The sequence below is a fragment of the Orbicella faveolata genome, unplaced genomic scaffold (assembly GCF_042242905.1).
Source record: "Orbicella faveolata isolate gen_17 unplaced genomic scaffold, um_ofav_v1 contig_50, whole genome shotgun sequence".
Taxonomy (NCBI): domain Eukaryota; kingdom Metazoa; phylum Cnidaria; class Anthozoa; order Scleractinia; family Merulinidae; genus Orbicella; species Orbicella faveolata.
This window is the reverse complement of record NW_028301581.1, coordinates 1,703,798-1,721,451: the sequence shown is the minus strand read 5'-3', so window position 1 is coordinate 1,721,451 and position 17,654 is coordinate 1,703,798. Positions and strand designations below refer to the sequence as shown.

Sequence of the window (17,654 nt, the reverse complement as noted above, 5' to 3'; positions counted from 1 at the left end):
CCCCAAGACGTCATTGTAAAAACTGTCGAGACTTCTTCAGTCTCTTCACAGACAGGAGCTGTAGAATTCAAACTGTTTCAAAGGCAGCATTAGCAAAATTTGACTGCTAATAAAGGTCAAAGGAAATAAATCTTTCTCACATAATTATTTCTGCAGTGGTAAGTTCTGTCAGTATGGAAACAACAACAAATCACCTGTATGTTGTTACGCTAAATGAAATGTTATCCCTTTACAGTTCTGCACGATTTTGTACATGATTTTATCAGGGTGCTCATGTTTTGTGCTACTAATTTGTAACAAGAAAAGAACATCGATGTATGCTTTCAGAAAATGCTGTCTTGTTTGTCAAATATTTCTTTCAACATAATAACATGCTCAGTTTTTATACCCTTTCAAGTACCAAACAACGAAAAGTAAACATGATAACACCACAATGAAATTCTTACCTTGTTTCCGAGAAAAGTGTTAGTGTTTGTCTTCATTGAGGAAGACAGCAACTAGTTTGGCCAATTTCATTTTGTTTACTAGCTAAAGTGGCTAGTGGAAATCAGAAACCTACTGGCCAAAACAAAATGTCTCCTAGTCTGTGGCGAGGTGTCTACCATTAATGTCAAGCCCTGTGGCTAGTAGGTTTCTGATTTCCACTAGCTGCTTTGGGTTAGTCTCAAGCAATGAACTGACACACCTCGACAAAGAAGTAGCTTACACCAGTGACATGAGGTGGAGAGGATTCACCATGCTTTTGCACAAAGGTGTTACAGCAGCAAACGTGGAGGCAATGCAGCTGTGGTGATGGTGCAACACTGGAGTGCATGGTTGGAGACAAAGGTTGGCGTGTGTGGGCAGGGGTGCATGTGTAGCATCTTTGTTGCTGTGACACCTTTGGGCAGACAACCTGAATCCTCCTCAGTTCACGCAATTGCTGTTAGCCACCTCTTCATCAAGATGTGTCATTTCATCACCTGGTACTTTTCCTCAATGCATGGATGATTTTCCTTCATCACAGCCAGAAAATCCTTGCACTGTAGTTCCTGCAAGAGATACACTTGAGCATCTTGAACTGAGAAAATCATGCACAAAATCATACAGAACTGCAAAGGGATAACATTTTATTTAGCATAACAACATAAGTGATTTGTCATTGTGTCCATACTGACAAAACTTACTACTGCAGAAATAATTACATGAGAAAGATTTATTTCCTTTGACATTTATTATTAGTCAAATTCCACTAATGCTGCTTTTGAAACAGTTTGAATTCTACAGCTCCTGTCTGTGAAGAGAGTGAGGAGGCCTTGACAGTTTTTACAATGACGTCTTGGGATATCGATATTTTTTACAAGGAAGTCTCAAAGAAAAACAGAGTTCTGAAAGTCTTTTATTGGAACTGGTTTAGTAGTAGTATTGGCATTATTGGACAATCTAGTCCATAATTTTAGCATGTTAGTAATTGTACATTTCCTTAAACATTTTCTGAGATGGCTTTGGAGTCCGATTCGTGATCGGCGGATGCAATGACAAGAACCACAGACATAAGTGGAATCAGTGGATGGAGCAAGGGCCCTGGCCTTCTGACGTTCTCTCCTGGTATCCGCTGTGATGTGCAGAAGCTTTTCTCCCTCTCGTAGGGCTTTGGTGCAATTTGTTTTCCACGCACTCCTGTCACTGGCAAGAGTCTCCCATGAATCGATTGGAGCTGGTTTACACACAAAGTAATTACCAACAATAGGTATTAAAGAGAGTCGCTTGCATTGTGCTTTCAAGTCTTACTAGTAATTCTGCTGTTGTTTTACCCAGCCAATGTCAACACTTGGCTAGTTAATTATTTTTATTTGACTAGTAACATAAGGTGTCACTAGCCACTAAGCTAGTAAGTTGAAAATCTAGTGTAGAGCAACCTCGTTCCCAGGGTCTCTAATCTTACCGCCCTCTGGAGCGAGCGACGAGAGACCCTGGCTGGGTCTGGTCACATCCCACTTTGACAATTGAGAACATCAGGGAGGGGTCCTCTGTAATCAGCAATTTATTGCGTTGAGCTTTGTCGAATTCAAAGTATTGCCCTGCGACTGCCATTATCTACGGCGTTTATCAATACTTAGCTTTCAGGCTGAAATTTCCAATAATATCTACTCCAACGTTTACCTAAAGGTTAAGCAAGTCTGTCTCAGGCAATTTAGTGGTCGTGATTTTCAGTGTGGCCGTCTTACCCACTGGATTTATGGAAAGTCACTCATATTTCAACTGTGGGCGTCGAGCAGCACAATTTCATCCCGTAGTAATTGTTGTTTCTCCTCTGAATGCACACGATCAAATTGGTGCAAAAAACATAAGAATGTCTCCAGGAAAACGTATAACTTTCCCAAAGTAAAGCTACGACAGTCTCTGAAGAAAAGCTGGACGAAGATAAATATGATATTCGTGCAACGCACTTTGCAAACAGTTCTAATCAAATAGCCAGGCCCGGCGTCACCTGCGGTGTCACAATATCGAGTGCAAGTAAGCAATATCTTCGTGGAATATTTTAATCTTTGTCCCTGGAGAGCCAATACTTAGAGCCTTAAAACATATCTTGCAGTAGAAACGAACCTAAACAAAGTATAAGCACGGCATGGCAAATTACAGAGGTGTCAAACTCTGAGAAGCGACGTGCACTTAACAGCGGAAACCATGCAGACCTGTGACCTCTAAAAATGCTGTAACATAATCAAACGACTCCGCTCAACTGATAATTTCCATTTCTTCTTGCAACATGGCCAACCAGGGTCTCTCTTCACTCACTCCAGGGAGCGGTAAGATGAGAGACCCTGGGAACGAGGTTGAGTGTAGAGCCCTGTTGGTAATTTTTTTCATTCTTTTTCAGAACAAGAGCAAGACAACAAAACACAATTTTGCTATTCCATTTTTGGGGGCTATTTAATTTCCTTTCTTCTGCTAACCCTCTTCATTGACCTTCACCTATCTCTTTTGTGACTAGGTGTCACACAACGCCTCACCCCTCTTTATTGCTGTATCTTATCCACAAAAAATTATTCTGTTCCACGACATATGGTTCTATACATGCTAACTTACAGGCAGCATCCACTACCTGTTAAGTACACTAATATAATGCAATATCAAACAATCTAACTATCAGTGAGCAATGGACAATAAACACACTCGAGGCAGGAAAGAATATTTTGCAAATCCACCAAAATGCGAGCAACAGCGATGAAATGCTGCAAGAGAACAAGGAACTTTGGGAAAAAAATCAAGAACCGACCAAACAAATATCTACTTTCCATTGAGGTATGATGGATACTTCACTAAGACTAAATTTATAGTTTGTAGTTCGCTCAAGTATATACCGAAGGGCCTATCTCACAAGTTGATCTTGTCACCATAATTTTCAGTGGAATGAAGCACTGCTCATAAAGCCCATATCCAGATTTTACTTGTTCATAACCATAACCTGCACAATTAAAAACATTTTGTGATCTTACCGTAAAATAGCATGCACAACTTGGGCCTTTCAATTCAAGCTAGGGTTGTAAAGCAGCGACAGCTACTGTAGTGACCTGGTTAAACATAGATATCAAAGCTAGACTTCCTTCAAATGACCGTAAACTAAACATGAGCAACATCTTTGGTCAAAAGCACGATGAAATAACTGCAGCTTACTTGATTTAAAAACTCCCGCGTCTTCCCCAAATTGAATATTTGAACACATTCGGACTAACCTCCTCAGGAGTAGGCCTACACCGAGTGGTTGCGAGTACAGTCTCGTTTGACAGCGGTTTCTGACAATGGAAAGGGACGTACTAGAAATCTGACCAATCCTCGTTTAGCTTAAAATTTCCCAATCTAAATCCAACATGGCGGACGAATTTCTACTCATGGGGTAGTTTGTTCCCCTAATCCTGAAGCGTTGAAAGGCTGTTTCTTTCAAAGCTACTTTCCTTGACAGAAGGGGTTCAAGAAGGCAAGCTATTTCTTTGTCCTTAGGCCGTCAGAGTAGTGGAGGAGCGTTTACTACTCATGAAAATCGCCGAATACAGCAAGAGATAAAGTGAACTAAGATCAGAGATCGCCTTGGTTATGTTGCCATTGAGAAATCTTCCCTTCCAACTGGGGCAGTTTGTATTTGGTGCCTGAAAACTTCAACTGCAATAAGATGCCGTTACTGTGGGCCTCAAACGTTTTTGTGTCGCGAATGGGCTAGGAAACTTCATTCCAGTATCACCACATACCATGTTTTAGAGTTGTAGAAGGTACAGCAATGACCTGATCATCTCTTTATTTAAAAAAATTGACTCACTTTACTTAAATGTACATTTATACGTACATGTAGTTGTTGCAAACTATTAGCTTTAATATATAAGCTTACACCGTGTGTAAAACATCTGTGTAGTAAAATACGTTTTATCCAAGAACAATCACACAGAAATTAATCTTAACCCCACCTAGTTCAGAAGTAACCTTATCTGCCAACACTATTAATTCAAACTTCAGTCTGCTATCTGCTAATGACTGGCAGCGATGTAGCAGGATACATCCTGCTACATCGTGATAGTTTACGTGTAAGCTGGTTTAAGGCCGTTGACCGTACATGTTACCCAATGTTATAAAACTAACAAATTGTACTAGTGTACTAATTATAGCTAGAAACAACCAGAAACAACAGATCAGTTATAATTGCTAGCACTATATTTTATACATTGCCACTAAAACTTTTGAATGTTTCATCATAATCTATTTACCCTTGTTTAATCATATGTATTTTTATTTAGCCTAGTATATTACTTACTTCCAATATAGTTGTATGCACTTAGGAGCCTGCCTGATTTCTTGCTAGGTTAGTTAGGTACCCCAAATTACAGTGCAGCTCAGATATATGCAAACTACGCATACGCATTTTATACGACCATATTTTGCATATACTCGTACATCAATACGCGCACATATGTGCGTGTATATGCCCACATATACAGGTATATATGTGCATATATGTCTCTTTGTTATGCATTCCCATAGGTTTCTTTATGTGAAGCATTGTTAGTCAAACAAAGGACATTATATTTCTGGGAATGAAAATGCTTCAAAGCGAAATTTGCATATGGTTAAAACATCGTGCCAATCAATGAAAGCTATTATATTTTGAGTTTTCAATCACTTCGCAAATTCACTGACAAACTACCGTTTATTAACACTTGCTTGATCTTTAGCTACCAAAAATGGGAAGAAAATTGAAGCAGTCTCTTGAACTCCCTATTTTAACACGTGAACTCTATGTTTTTACAAGTAAAGATCTATGTTTCAGCACGTGTCGGCAAGTTGTTTGCAAATGTTTCTTTGTCTGAATTAAGCGTTCTGAAGATCCTAGTCAAAAAAATAAAATCTCTGGTTATATTTGACACAGATCATTTATTCAAATGGTAAAATACTCTTTCCTTGACGAAAAAATTGTTTATCCAAGTTTCTATGGTGCGCTGCTCATGTTTAGTTATTTTTTCTGCAAGAAAAAGTTCTGTGTTTCGACATGCATTGGCAAGTCATTTGCAAAATGTTTATTGTCTGAACCGTTCTGAGGATCCTTTTTGAAAAAATGATATCTCTGGTTCATTTAAACTGTGAAATAATCCTTCTTTAGCCAAAGAATTGTTTACCAAAGTTGCTATGGCGTGCTGCTCACATCTAGTTATTTTTTTTCTTCAGGGAAAAGTTCTGTGTTTCAGCATGCGTCGGCAAGTCGCTTGCGAGATGTTTACTGTTTGAAGGCTACTTTGAAGTATTCCGAAGACCTTGTGGAAAAATGATATCTCCCATTATACATGTACATGTATCTGACACAAACCGTTCATTCAAATGGTAAAATACTCGAAGTTTCTATGGTGCGCTGCTCACATTTTGTTATTTTTAATTTTCTTCAAGGAAAAGTTGGGTGTTTCAGCACACGTCTCCAAGTTGCTTGCTTGGACCCGTGTTCACTTTGCGTCAAAAAAATGTTATCTTTCGGTTGTGTTTGCTCCATGAAGATGAAATTGCTGAAGCGTGTATCCCCAGTTCTATTTGACAAAAAACAGTAAATTTATGATTTAATGGCAAAATACTCTCTCTTTTAATTAATATTCAGTCAGTTAATTTTGTGTCAAGTGCCCAATTGCAAAATGTTAGTTTCAGCTTACATTTTGCTAATAAGTCGTCTGAAGGCATATGTGCATATACTGTATACATGTGTTCAAAATAAAGAAAACTCTTTCTTGCTCTGGGGCAAGCTGTCAAGCCATTGAAAACAACAATGACCTGTTACGAAAAGAAAAAAACAATAGGTTAGCTCATACATACATGTACTAATCAGGCATATGCGTATATACTGTATAATTATGTGTATATGCATACGCGTATGTGCGTATATATGTATGTATACGCACATACGCATATTGGGCTGACGCGAATTACGCGTATTTTTTGGTTCGGATATATCTGAGCTGCACTGTAGTAGTACTGCAGCCAGTTAGAATGTGATTGTTATTATTATGATTTTGCACAGGATGGAATGTTTGTTCCTCTTTTTCTAAATCATTTCATTTTGAAAAAATTTAATCACCACTGCTTGTCTGTGGAGATTCAGAGTATCACCTGTATAGATGAATACGGTAAGATATTTTTTGGTATAAATTTGTATATATGATTACAAGTTTTGTTATTAGTATGTTAAAGTTGCATAACTGCAACATGGATAATTATTTACCAGTTTATCAATTACACGGTTTTGCATATAGGTAACCATCATTCCAAGAGAATTGCATTCTCAGTTTCAGGTGTAGTGCATCAAGTATTTTGTACTTGTAATTGATTGTTTCTTTTTGAAATGTGCATTCCAGGGTTTTTTCAAGAATAGCAGTTATTCCTATCAGTAAAGTTGGTGGGAAACAAAGGTTGGAACACTGCCTTAGTTTAAAAGCTGAATTACAGCCAGTCCTTGAAAGGACATTTCTCAGTGTAGGGACACTGATAGAGCTGGGATCCTCCTTTGCAACAATGAGAGAAGATGACCTTTTTAAAGAGATGTATGTAACATCATGGGAGAAACAAGACTGGATATGAGGAGCCAAATGAATTATGCTCTTGTTTTGTTTGCAACTGGAAAGGTAAGTATATAGGCAGGTAATGCAACAAAATTCTGACAATCTTGATTTTGTTTTCGGTTCTCTGAAAATACTTTAGAGAATCAGTAAGAGAAATTTCCTTTTTTTTTTCAGAGTTTGATCTGTACTCCAATTTTCAATTTAGTTGAACCTAAGGAGTAGAGTTTATTGTCTGTGTTATCAAAATGTCAGTAATATTATAGAAGTGGAAGTTATTTGAATTCTGGTTTCCATGCCAGGGCAAAGTATGTGAATCCATACCATACTTTTAAAAATATGTGATATTTATGAATGTGGGTCTTATAAAAGTTGTGAAATTTAACAAATTGACACTGGTTTTTTAAGTATCTGTCCTCTTATTAATGGTAAATTGCATCATAAAGTTCATTGTCAAAGTAGTCTGCAGATCCACTTGCCTTCATCCATACAACTTTGACAATGTAATATTTATGACCAAATTTATCATCAATAAGAACACAGATGCATAAGAATCTGCTTGCTGTGTTTTTTATTTTCATTACAGTGAAACCTGTATTAGGCAGACACCCTTCTAGTGATTGCTAGGCAGACACCCTTACTAGTGTCTGCTTAACACAGGCTGTCTGCTCAAAACAGGTTCTAGTATGTTGTGCAATAATAGTCAATTATTAACCGTTTTGTAACACAACTTAGCATGTAACATCAAAGAATAGCGAAGACTGCTCATAGCACAATGTCCAGTTGATCACTGCATCAATCTGGAATAATCACTCAGCTTAAAAACGATATTGCTGAACAATGTACAGGAGTCTCAGCTGAACGTTTAGAAGTAAAATGAGCCCTTTAAGTGTCCGCTTACTGCAGGTTTTGTGCAACAAAATGTCTTAATATTGGTGTCTGCATCTGTTTAATTAAGAGGTGTCTGCTGAATGCCGGTTGATTTTTAATTACTGTAAATGTGGGAAAAAAATTTTGGGACTTATTAAAGCTGTTGTCCACTTAAAAGAGGGTGTCTGCTTAATATGGGGTCTGCGTAATACAGGTTTCACTGTTAACAAAATCCAAAATTGTCAAATGGAGGCTTCACTAGAGGAAAACACCGGTTAAAAGCTAAATTGAATTAAGCCAAAATGATCCATAGAATCACGGCCTTTATTCCACTGGGAAATTCCTGAAAACATACTGAATTATTCCCAAGTTTAGTTTATTTTCATCAAATACTCGAACACAGCAAAAAAAGGGTTCTACTGTATTGCGGTAAATTTTCATGCCAAACTACAATAATTTACCCAATCTTTTTCACTTCACAGTTGAATTCATTATATTCACAAGCTGATCTTCAGGTTAGCTATCTGTTAATCCTGTTTAGATGCAATTTTTGGCTATATTGAGAAAGCAAAATCATATGCTAAATGTCGCTGAAACCGTTCACGATGATGTCAGCTGTGAGTCTGTACTCCTACTGATGAGAAAAATACATGTAAGCCAGTGATCGTGCAAGAAAGTAGGCAGTCATTGTGAACAATTAAATGTACTTGTAAAATTGAGTCTCTCTATAACCACTGACAACAGATGAAGATGGGCTACAAACACAAGACTATATATTTTTGATTGTGACTTGATCTTTGTACAGACAGTTTTGTTGAGCAGACATACATTGCTATGGAGATTAAGAATGAGATCAATGGTAGTAATATAGAATGAAATTTATGAAACCTGGGTTTCAAAACTCCCTAGACTGTTAGATGGGAAACAGTTATATATTACGGATGTGGTCATGGCATTTAAGAATTGAGTCATAGAGGGTTATTCATTAACAGTAAGAAAATAAAAAAATCTTACAACATGTACTTTTGGCAAATTATTTGTAATAGCTTTACCTTAGACTGACATCAATAAAATACCGCAAGGGAGCTTAATTTTGAAATTTGTTTCCTTGTAGATACTAGGGAAACTCCAATTGAAAGAAGCCTATCTTAATATAGTAGAGAGCCTCTTCTCTGAGAAAGTAGTGCCCAGGCACATGCAGCTTCTGGATCAAGATGAAGGGAGGGCAGACAGTGCTGTTGATTATAATGAGGAGGAAGTGGCAGAGATGACGGCAGTGGTCAACAGGATTGTTCAAAGCTGTTCCGTTGTTCCTGAAAAGGTCTTGCTTAATTTGGTTTTGGTTTATTATATACTTTTGGATAACATGTCAAATGCAATAACTTATAATTTGCTTGAGTGAAAAATAATGTACAAATGACACAATCCTGAGTTACATGTAAGTCAGGCTGCAGGAATTAATCACACATACATGTAAGACACATTGCTCATTATAGCCTAATACTGTTTAACCAATCTCATTTTGACTATGTAATTGTATATTTTTTTTCAGACAAAGCATTTCTTTATCCCAAAAACATCTTTAACCAAATGGAAGTGTGGCGATGTCTTAGGATTTAAAGTACTTGTAGATGAAGCACTTGTTTTCACTGGGAAGAGGATGTGTGGGATGACTGACTTTGCCAGGAAGAGGACAGTTGTCAGGATGCTTGCACGTTCAAAGGCGCCTTTATTTCAACCGAGATACTAATCAACAATGATGAAGGTATATGCGTATAGAGAAGACTTGTGACATTCTTTTAACAGTATTTTTTGATGGTGATAGTAAACAACACACCAAAGGTGTCCAGGGCTAGGAACTGAGGATATATGATGTCACAGGTCAATGAGTGACTGCCACTGTGACTAGCATTTACTGTTCCCCTGGTTCCATTTGACTGTTATTAGTTATGCAGCCAAGACAGTGATGTGTTGGACAACTATAATGATAATCTCATGACAATCTGCATGCGTGCATTCACTTTGTCTATAGCTGTCAGAGCTAACTAAATATGATCATGTTGAATTCCAACTTGAAAATTTACAAATTTACCATTGATAGTGATTCCGTTTTCCTCAAACAGTATGCAGAATTTTATTATTCCAAGTTGTTGTTTTGTACAATGCAGATTGATTTAAGAAATGTACCAAGATTGATAACTCAGATGCAGAGCCCTTATACAGCTTGTTGAATCTTTTGTTTGGTGGCATTCGTGTTTCTGTCATGGTGGTGGTTGCATTAGCCCCCTGAGTAATAAGTTTAAACTGTTGTTAAAGTTACTAGATAACATTATCTGTCAAAAATATATTTTCTTTGATGTTTTTGTATTATCATTGTTTTTACCTCCTTGTCATGTTTAAAGCCTTTTTTGAGATAACAATAACAGACACCATGAAATAATTTTTTGGCTTTTTTGAAATGTGGTCTATATACCAACTTGGGAATAAAGTCAATGTACAGAACTCACTTTTTCTGTTTTGTTTTCAAACATTCGTTCAGCATATGAAGAAACCAGAGAATCAAGTTTTTGGGGATGTCCTCAAAGAGGTAAAATAATTAAAATTGATCAAGTTATAACTTACTAACAGTTAGTAATAATCTTAACAACAAACGAATGTAGTTCCCATTAACAGCTGTGCTGTCTGTCTTTATAAAGTACTGCCAATTAAAAATTAATTTTTAATCCTTCTCTTTTGCCATATTGTGAGACATTAGCTTCTCACTTTAACCCATTGACTCCTAATTTTTATATTCTAGAACAGGGAAGTGGATGGTTTATTCACTGTTGAAATGACGTAACTACACAATGTTTCATTTATGCACACAACCTTAACTTGTTAAAGATGTATGATTTTAACAATTTTTCTGGGGGCCCACATGGGCATTTGTAGGTATTTTGAACTTTTCTTAAATTCACAAAACTAAAAATGCAGCAGGACTTGTAAACATAATTTTTGAAAATAGTTTTCCAAAGGGTCTTTCAGGTAAAATAAAATAAATTATAAAATTTCACTCCTGCATGTTGCATGATTCTTCATATTTACAGGCAAGAGCACAAAAGTAATTATATTGAGTATTAATGAATTTTTTATAATCAATTTCTGTAATATGTTAATAAAGTAAGTTCTAGATTATTGTTTTTATAGGTATCAACCCCTTTGGAGACTGTTGTTGATGATGACGAAATTTTACTTCAGAATGTTCGCCAAATACTGAAAATACCTTTTTGGAACAATATTATGCCCTTTTATCGTGACAAAGTTAGAGCAAATTATGTCCTAAAAAGGACTTGACTGTCTATCAAAATTAATGCTATAAATAACAGTTCTCTTTGTAATACGCTTTGTATGTTCAAACCATGACAAATGGTTATAATTGACTGTGGTCTTTTCATCTTTGATACCTGCAGAAATGGAATCTCATAGGTCTAAAGGGCCAGAAACTGGAAAGGAAGAAGGTGATGAATTATAAATTTTATTTGGCAGTATAAATGCACTTTAGAAATGCAATAGTTGCGCTACTTTCTGATGGCAATGATATATCTCTAAGTTATAATAATTAAAATTAAAATATTTATTTCATGATATTTTTATTGAAATGAGAGGTACTGAAAGAAACTATACAGAATTCTATACAAATGTCCAACTAGTGGCTCAAACAACTAAGTATTCTGTCTCAATTTTGTTGATTTCTATATATTTAGGTACCAACAGTAATGCCAGAATGGACCAGGATGATGTGGACAAATTGGTAAATCTGTTTATTGGGATTAGCTGTGTATTAAAGCACTACAGTACTGACGTTTTTTCAGTTACCACAATGTTTTACACAAAAGGTTTAAGTAAATGCTCAGACAGGCATGTTGGAAAGTAATTCCTTGCAGAAGTTTGTAATCAAATGATGTAATTTGGCAATAAGGTGGATGAAAAGGAATGAAAACTTCTCTTCTAAAAAATGGAAAAACAATACAACGCTTTGTTAGATGGCTTGTGTTTGTAGCCTTTAGAATGCGAGCTCTGATTAGCTTATTATACGGCATTATTCTCCCGTAATGCCCACGGGTCGATTACGGGCCTGCTAAACTAAAGCAAAAAGCCATATAATAAACAACTTATTAACCTCGAACATTCAGTCCATAAGGAAAAATCTCAAGCCACGGCCTTGCCGTATTGACTTTGCTATTAGGGAGTTTAAGAAGCTACGACGACGACGCCGAGGAAAACGTCGATTAAAAAATGAATTTATATGTTACCTACGAATCTCGTGATACTCTTAAGTCATTTACTTTGTTTATGACTGTCAAAAGTATGACGAAACTGAATCTGGGACACAGAGATAAATTTGAAATAGAAATTTCAAACCTTAGCTGTTGTGGTTTACGTTGTTCAGACAACGCGGAATTTGGCCATTTCACGTTCTTGTTTTGCAGGGGACGGCAAAGAAATGTACCAAGAATCATAACGCGCGTGCACAGTCATTGTTCTGCTCATTAAACCTTTTGTTTAGCGACGTTGCCGTTGCCGTCGTGGCTTTCTTAAACTCTCTATTGCTCGGTTAATGCGGCATGGTCCCGGTTTGAGATTTTCCCGTAAAGACCTCACTCTCGGTTAATTAGTGGTAAATATTACCATCCGAATGCGAAATTCATCAAATGTGACTGACTGATCACATGTGATGAGTTTTTAGAATCATTTAATACAAGTGAAAACTTAAGTATGAACTCGGCCTAGTAAAATATCAGTTGCTTTAGTTTCACAGTACTTGTTCATGATTCTTATATCAACATCTGATCAACAGGCTTTGGATGAAGAGTTCACAAAGGCTGCCCTGGTTAGAAAAGGTAAATGTCATAATATTTATTTATTTCTTAATGTATTAATTTAGTCAGTAAGTCAGTCAGTCAGTCAGTCAGTCAGTCAGTCAGTCAGTAAATCAGTCTGTCAGTCTTTCAGTTACTGATTTATTAAGGTTAGGCTGCGTTAAAAGGCAACAAAATAAGCAATATATTGCAAAATTACCATTTATGTTGTGGTGCACATAAAGTAAAAACACCAAAAGCAGCCTCCATGAAGCATTTTCATTGGTTATTTTTAAGGTGGCTCCCTAGGGTAATTACGAACACCCTCCCTATAGAGCGCGAGTTAGAAAACGAAACTTAGTTAATTTCTCTTAAAGTTTTACCCGAAGAGATTTACCAGTATGGGTACTGTTAAAATAAGGCTTATGTTTTGGTTGTCAACTTTTGGATTAACGCCGTTACTATGGCAAAATCTAATCTAATGACAGGCAGATGTATTCCTCATTTTGACCTAAACTCCTTAATATTTATACTTTCCTTTGGTGAAATTGTTTCATACTTCTCCACATCATGGAAACGATACTGGCTGACACTTTGAATTGGTAAAAAGTCAAGGTTGTTCAGACGGTTTTTCCAATAATCTGTAATTTGTCATTATTCTAAATATATTAGATTAGCTCTGAGAGATTTTCACAAAAATAGGGTATTTTATTGGAATTGTTTGTGGTTAGAACTGAGCCAAATTAAAGAAAAATTCACCCAAGGGAACGCGAGAAAATTAGCATTTATTTGGTCACGCTGACGCCAAAAAAATCAGGAAAACACGCGTGGTGTCACGCGTGGTTATTTATTTAAGTGCGCGCTCATGAATGAATGAAGGATGGACTTGATTGAGATTGTGCTGTACGGCATGCGCAACGGCGTGTGCGGCCTCTACGAGTCTTAACAAAAATGGCTTCGTTCACCAAAACCAGGGAATTTATTCTATTCTACCACATAGGCTTGATTAATGACGAGGATTTCTTTCTCCTGCATCCATTTTACATCTGCGAGACCTATGTGGATTTGCCTCTCAGGCTTAATTTCAACCACAAAACAAGATAATACTGATAAAAAGCTCGATTACAGCAGGATCATGGTGTTTGTACAACGTGATCAGCAAGAAAAAAAGTTTGATCCTAATAAAATACATTTTGAACAGCAAAAAACAGTTATAGCTCAGCTCAGTACATACGGAGCTCGTCATCTGCGACTGTTCGGCCCGGTACAAATACGACTGTCGCTCACGGTAGATGGTTAAATCGTTTAAATTTTCTGCAGAAATGACAAAGAAACATTTATTTTGGACGGAATTTTATGATTCCATACTTTATCTTCGAACTAGGCTGTTTAAACAGTGAAAAAAGCGTTAAAATGAGGATTAAACAGCTGGCTTACACGAGGGAAAAGCAAGGCCGGAAAGTCGTACTGGAACGCGCGTCATGACGTCAATGGAATTGATATTTACTATTTGCCGCCTTTCTTGTCCCTAATTTATAATTGCTCATCAGGCATTTTGGATGATAGTATCAAAGAAGTAAATTATTCAAAGTGAAAGCATGATGTTCGGACTCCAAAAGGTAGTCGTTGGTCACATGATTTAAAGGAAAATGCATATTTCATTACGCACATCAGTACTGCTATCATAATTAGAATCTACCCTGGTACACATGTTATACGACCCCATTTTTGTTTCTCCTCTGTGGTCGTTGTAAAGGGGTTACATTTTATGGTTTTTAATAACAGTAACAGTAATAGTGATTTAAATTGACTCAGTTCTTTGTTGTTTTAGGTGCTGACAAGCAGTTAGTAGATGGCCTACACCAAGGTCTTACAACAGGTATTTTTACATCAAAGTAAATGTGGAAAAATGAACTGAACAAAATGGCACCAATAGAAAATGAATGGTACTGCAGGGCAGGAAAACAATGAAATCCTGTTGCTCAGTGGGCCAGTACATTTCAGTTTTCAGTTGCCCCTACTAAAATATTAATTGCCCAATAAGTCTGCTTTGTTCATTCCTTATCAACTAAAGGCCGCCGCACACTAGCCGATTTTTTGTCGGCCGACAAAAAATCGGCTAGTGTGCGGCGGCCTTAACAAGACTGCTGAGGCTAATTTCACTTGCCCACCGGACTATCAATCTTCCATTTTCACTAGCCCAAGAGCAAAATTTACTTGCCCTGGGCAATCGCAAGTGGTGTTTTTTTCCTGCCTTGTACTGAAGCTATCAGCAAGGCTACCTAAAGCAGCTTTCTCCAAAGACAAACGCACTTGGGATTGTTTTAAAAGTATAACGTTTCCAGCAATTTGCAAACTCAACCCAGGAAACACCAAACATAAACTCTTTGATAGGCTGCCCTCCCTCTCCTCTTCCAATGCTGTAGCAACACAAAACAATTCCATGTGGGTAATTTTGCAGTAAGCTCAACATTTAAAGGGGTGGAGCAGAGCAAAACTAATTACTTTTTAAATACATAAATTGTCTCTAGCTGTAGAAAGGAGTGGAACTAGTATGGGCACAATGAAGCATTTTGAATTCCAGTATACAGAGATCAGCTCAACAGGCCGTTAATTACATGTTAAGACAGGAATAGAACTTAAGTGGACGGTTTGGAGGGCACTGAAATAGAGCTTTGCAAATATTTCAAAATGAAGCCCTCGACCCATTTCTGACCTGCATGGAATTTGGCCACTTCGAAGAAAAATGACCAATCGGAACCAGGGAAGGTGATCTTTTTCGTATACAGACCAGTGTCGTTTAGGAGTCCAGAAAATTTGAAACCAATTGAGAACGAACACAGTTGAATTTGTGAAGCACCGAAACCTCTATGCTGCCTACTCTACGGATCCCATATTTCCTGGCCAACTATGATTCATAATTACATATTATACACAGTATTTTAACTTGAAAGAGCCAAAGAAAAGACACTTAACCTTTAACGTTCTTGATCCATTTACGAGGATGGTTCCCCTTATTCTCAATAAGCGTCTTCATTGGATACTTTTCTTCAAAGTTGCTAGGATCAAGTAGTCAACAGACACAACAAATAAGAACAAAGGCACTCACCTTTTATAATTTATTATCTTCTAGGCAAGAGGAACCGTAAAGGAAAAAGTTGGAAGAAACACCTTGAAGAGGATTACTCTTTTTCTCTGACAATTCAGTTCTGGGAACTGTAAATCATTCATCCAACTGACTTTGTCTCGTAATTGTACTAACGAAAGGCCTTGCGGAGGATGCAATTAAGGTGGCTACGACTGCATGGTCAAACAAGATTGATAATCATATCTTCCTTCGAATAGCTAAATAATGTCGAAATGCTCTTTTCATCAATTTTAACCATCGTTCCCGTTCCCGTTCCTGACAAATGTAGATCGATTTTTACTTTTTTCAGGTGTGGTTTAACATGAAATTGGATTTTTTTACAGTACTGAGAAAAGCGTTAAGTCAGTGATTTATATTAAAACACTAATATTACTGGTTTACTTAAAATCGAATATAAATAGGGCTTATTTTACAACTCCTGGCAAATGTTTTTCAAGAACAGTGCGAATGAGGGATATTGGCTGTTATCGCATTATTCAGCTTGTACTCAATAGTGTTTGTAAGTAAGAGCATTGCACATTCTGAAGAATTTCACACTACCACGGTCTCTGTAAATTTCTCTATTTTGTTATAATAAAGCTTCCCACAATGCCACCTTATTTTAGTGTTGTATTTCCCCAAACTCTTTTCACATAATCAGTATTTAAGGTGGCTCCCTATAGTTTTACGATCGCACGCGCACTGAGGACGAAAAGTCGAGTAATCCGCGCGCGCTGAAAGGAGAACGTCAGTGTTTTTGGATATTTTATGAAGTCAACATGAGCACAAAAAGCAAAACTGACAGTGAATGTTTTCTTTTGGTATCAAACATGTGGGACGGCATGGCAATCATTTACTCTTCAGCCGTAAAGCATGTCTTGTCCCCCTCTCCGCCGAAAAGTAGTGCTTTTCCATAGTGAGCCACCCTCCTCCATGTGGACTCGAAATCTCCTATTACAGAATTTTTTTGTTAGAACTTTCAAATTTTAGCTTCAAATTTCGTACTTGAAACCACCAGAGATTGGTGCACCTCCGGTTGGTGTCCAGTGTAATTAACACATGCGGACTTACAGTTAACTGCAAATAGCCTGTTCCAGGCGTTTGGTTAGTGAGGAACGGCGGAATGAAAACATGAGAAATATTCGTTGGTGTTTTATTAATCGACCATCGAGCGGGGAAGCCGCGAATTAATCTAGAACCCAGATCTTCCAAGACCAAGCAGAAGGGAGATTTCACTTCTCAGGGTCAAACAGAGTGAAATCTGGGTATGAGATTAGCCGCGAGCCACTCGAGTTTAATTCTATCATGAAATCTGATTGGCCAACAGAAAACAAAAGTTGCTATGTCACAGAACCGTTTTCTGGCTCGAGTTCGCTGACGTTATTTTTGGGTGTAGACAAGCGACAGGCGGAAATACGTCTGCATTCGCAGGCTGTAGAGCACTTTAAAATAATAAACACTGTAGGCTTCCCAAATACCGAAAGGGGGTGCAGTATTCCTTGGAATCATTGGCAGGCGCGTGCCTGCCAGTTCTGTAAATCCTGACCCCATTTCAGACCAATAAATGTCACTTTTCATACCCTTTTCTAGGCTTGACCTCTAAAATGCTGTTTTCAAATATGCATGACCGTTCAGTGTATTCTGCGAGGCAAATCGCGCTTTATCGTGGTATTAAAATTGATTCCTCTCGTTTTTGTTTGAAGATGATAAACTCGACAAAAAGAGACATAAATTTCAAGTAATGTCTATATTATGGTT

General features: G+C 37.3%; 2 protein-coding genes across 3 annotated transcripts; both read left to right on the top strand.

Annotated features, from left to right (window-relative positions):
- The first annotated feature begins 4,055 nt into the window (after positions 1-4,055).
- LOC149095550 (uncharacterized) lies at positions 4,056-10,899 on the top strand. Of its 2 annotated transcripts, XM_089281895.1 has the most exons (5): positions 4,056-4,247; positions 6,861-7,127; positions 9,046-9,252; positions 9,484-9,696; positions 10,471-10,899. In XM_089281895.1, exons 2-4 carry the CDS (start codon positions 7,059-7,061, stop codon positions 9,679-9,681), a joined length of 474 nt encoding a protein of 157 aa, XP_089138021.1. In that variant the 5' UTR covers positions 4,056-4,247; positions 6,861-7,058; the 3' UTR covers positions 9,682-9,696; positions 10,471-10,899. The 2 variants fall into 2 exon arrangements, with proteins under 2 accessions (XP_089138021.1, XP_089138022.1); XM_089281896.1 differs by lacking the exon at positions 4,056-4,247 and having other exon boundaries at positions 6,715-7,127.
- Positions 10,900-10,986: 87 nt separating this feature from the next.
- LOC149095549 (uncharacterized) lies at positions 10,987-16,511 on the top strand. The gene is made up of 4 exons (XM_089281897.1): positions 10,987-11,721; positions 12,769-12,811; positions 14,601-14,648; positions 15,903-16,511. The coding sequence occupies exons 1-4, from the start codon at positions 11,569-11,571 to the stop codon at positions 15,989-15,991; spliced, it is 333 nt and encodes a 110-aa protein (XP_089138023.1). The 5' UTR covers positions 10,987-11,568; the 3' UTR covers positions 15,992-16,511.
- Positions 16,512-17,654: the final 1,143 nt, after the last annotated feature.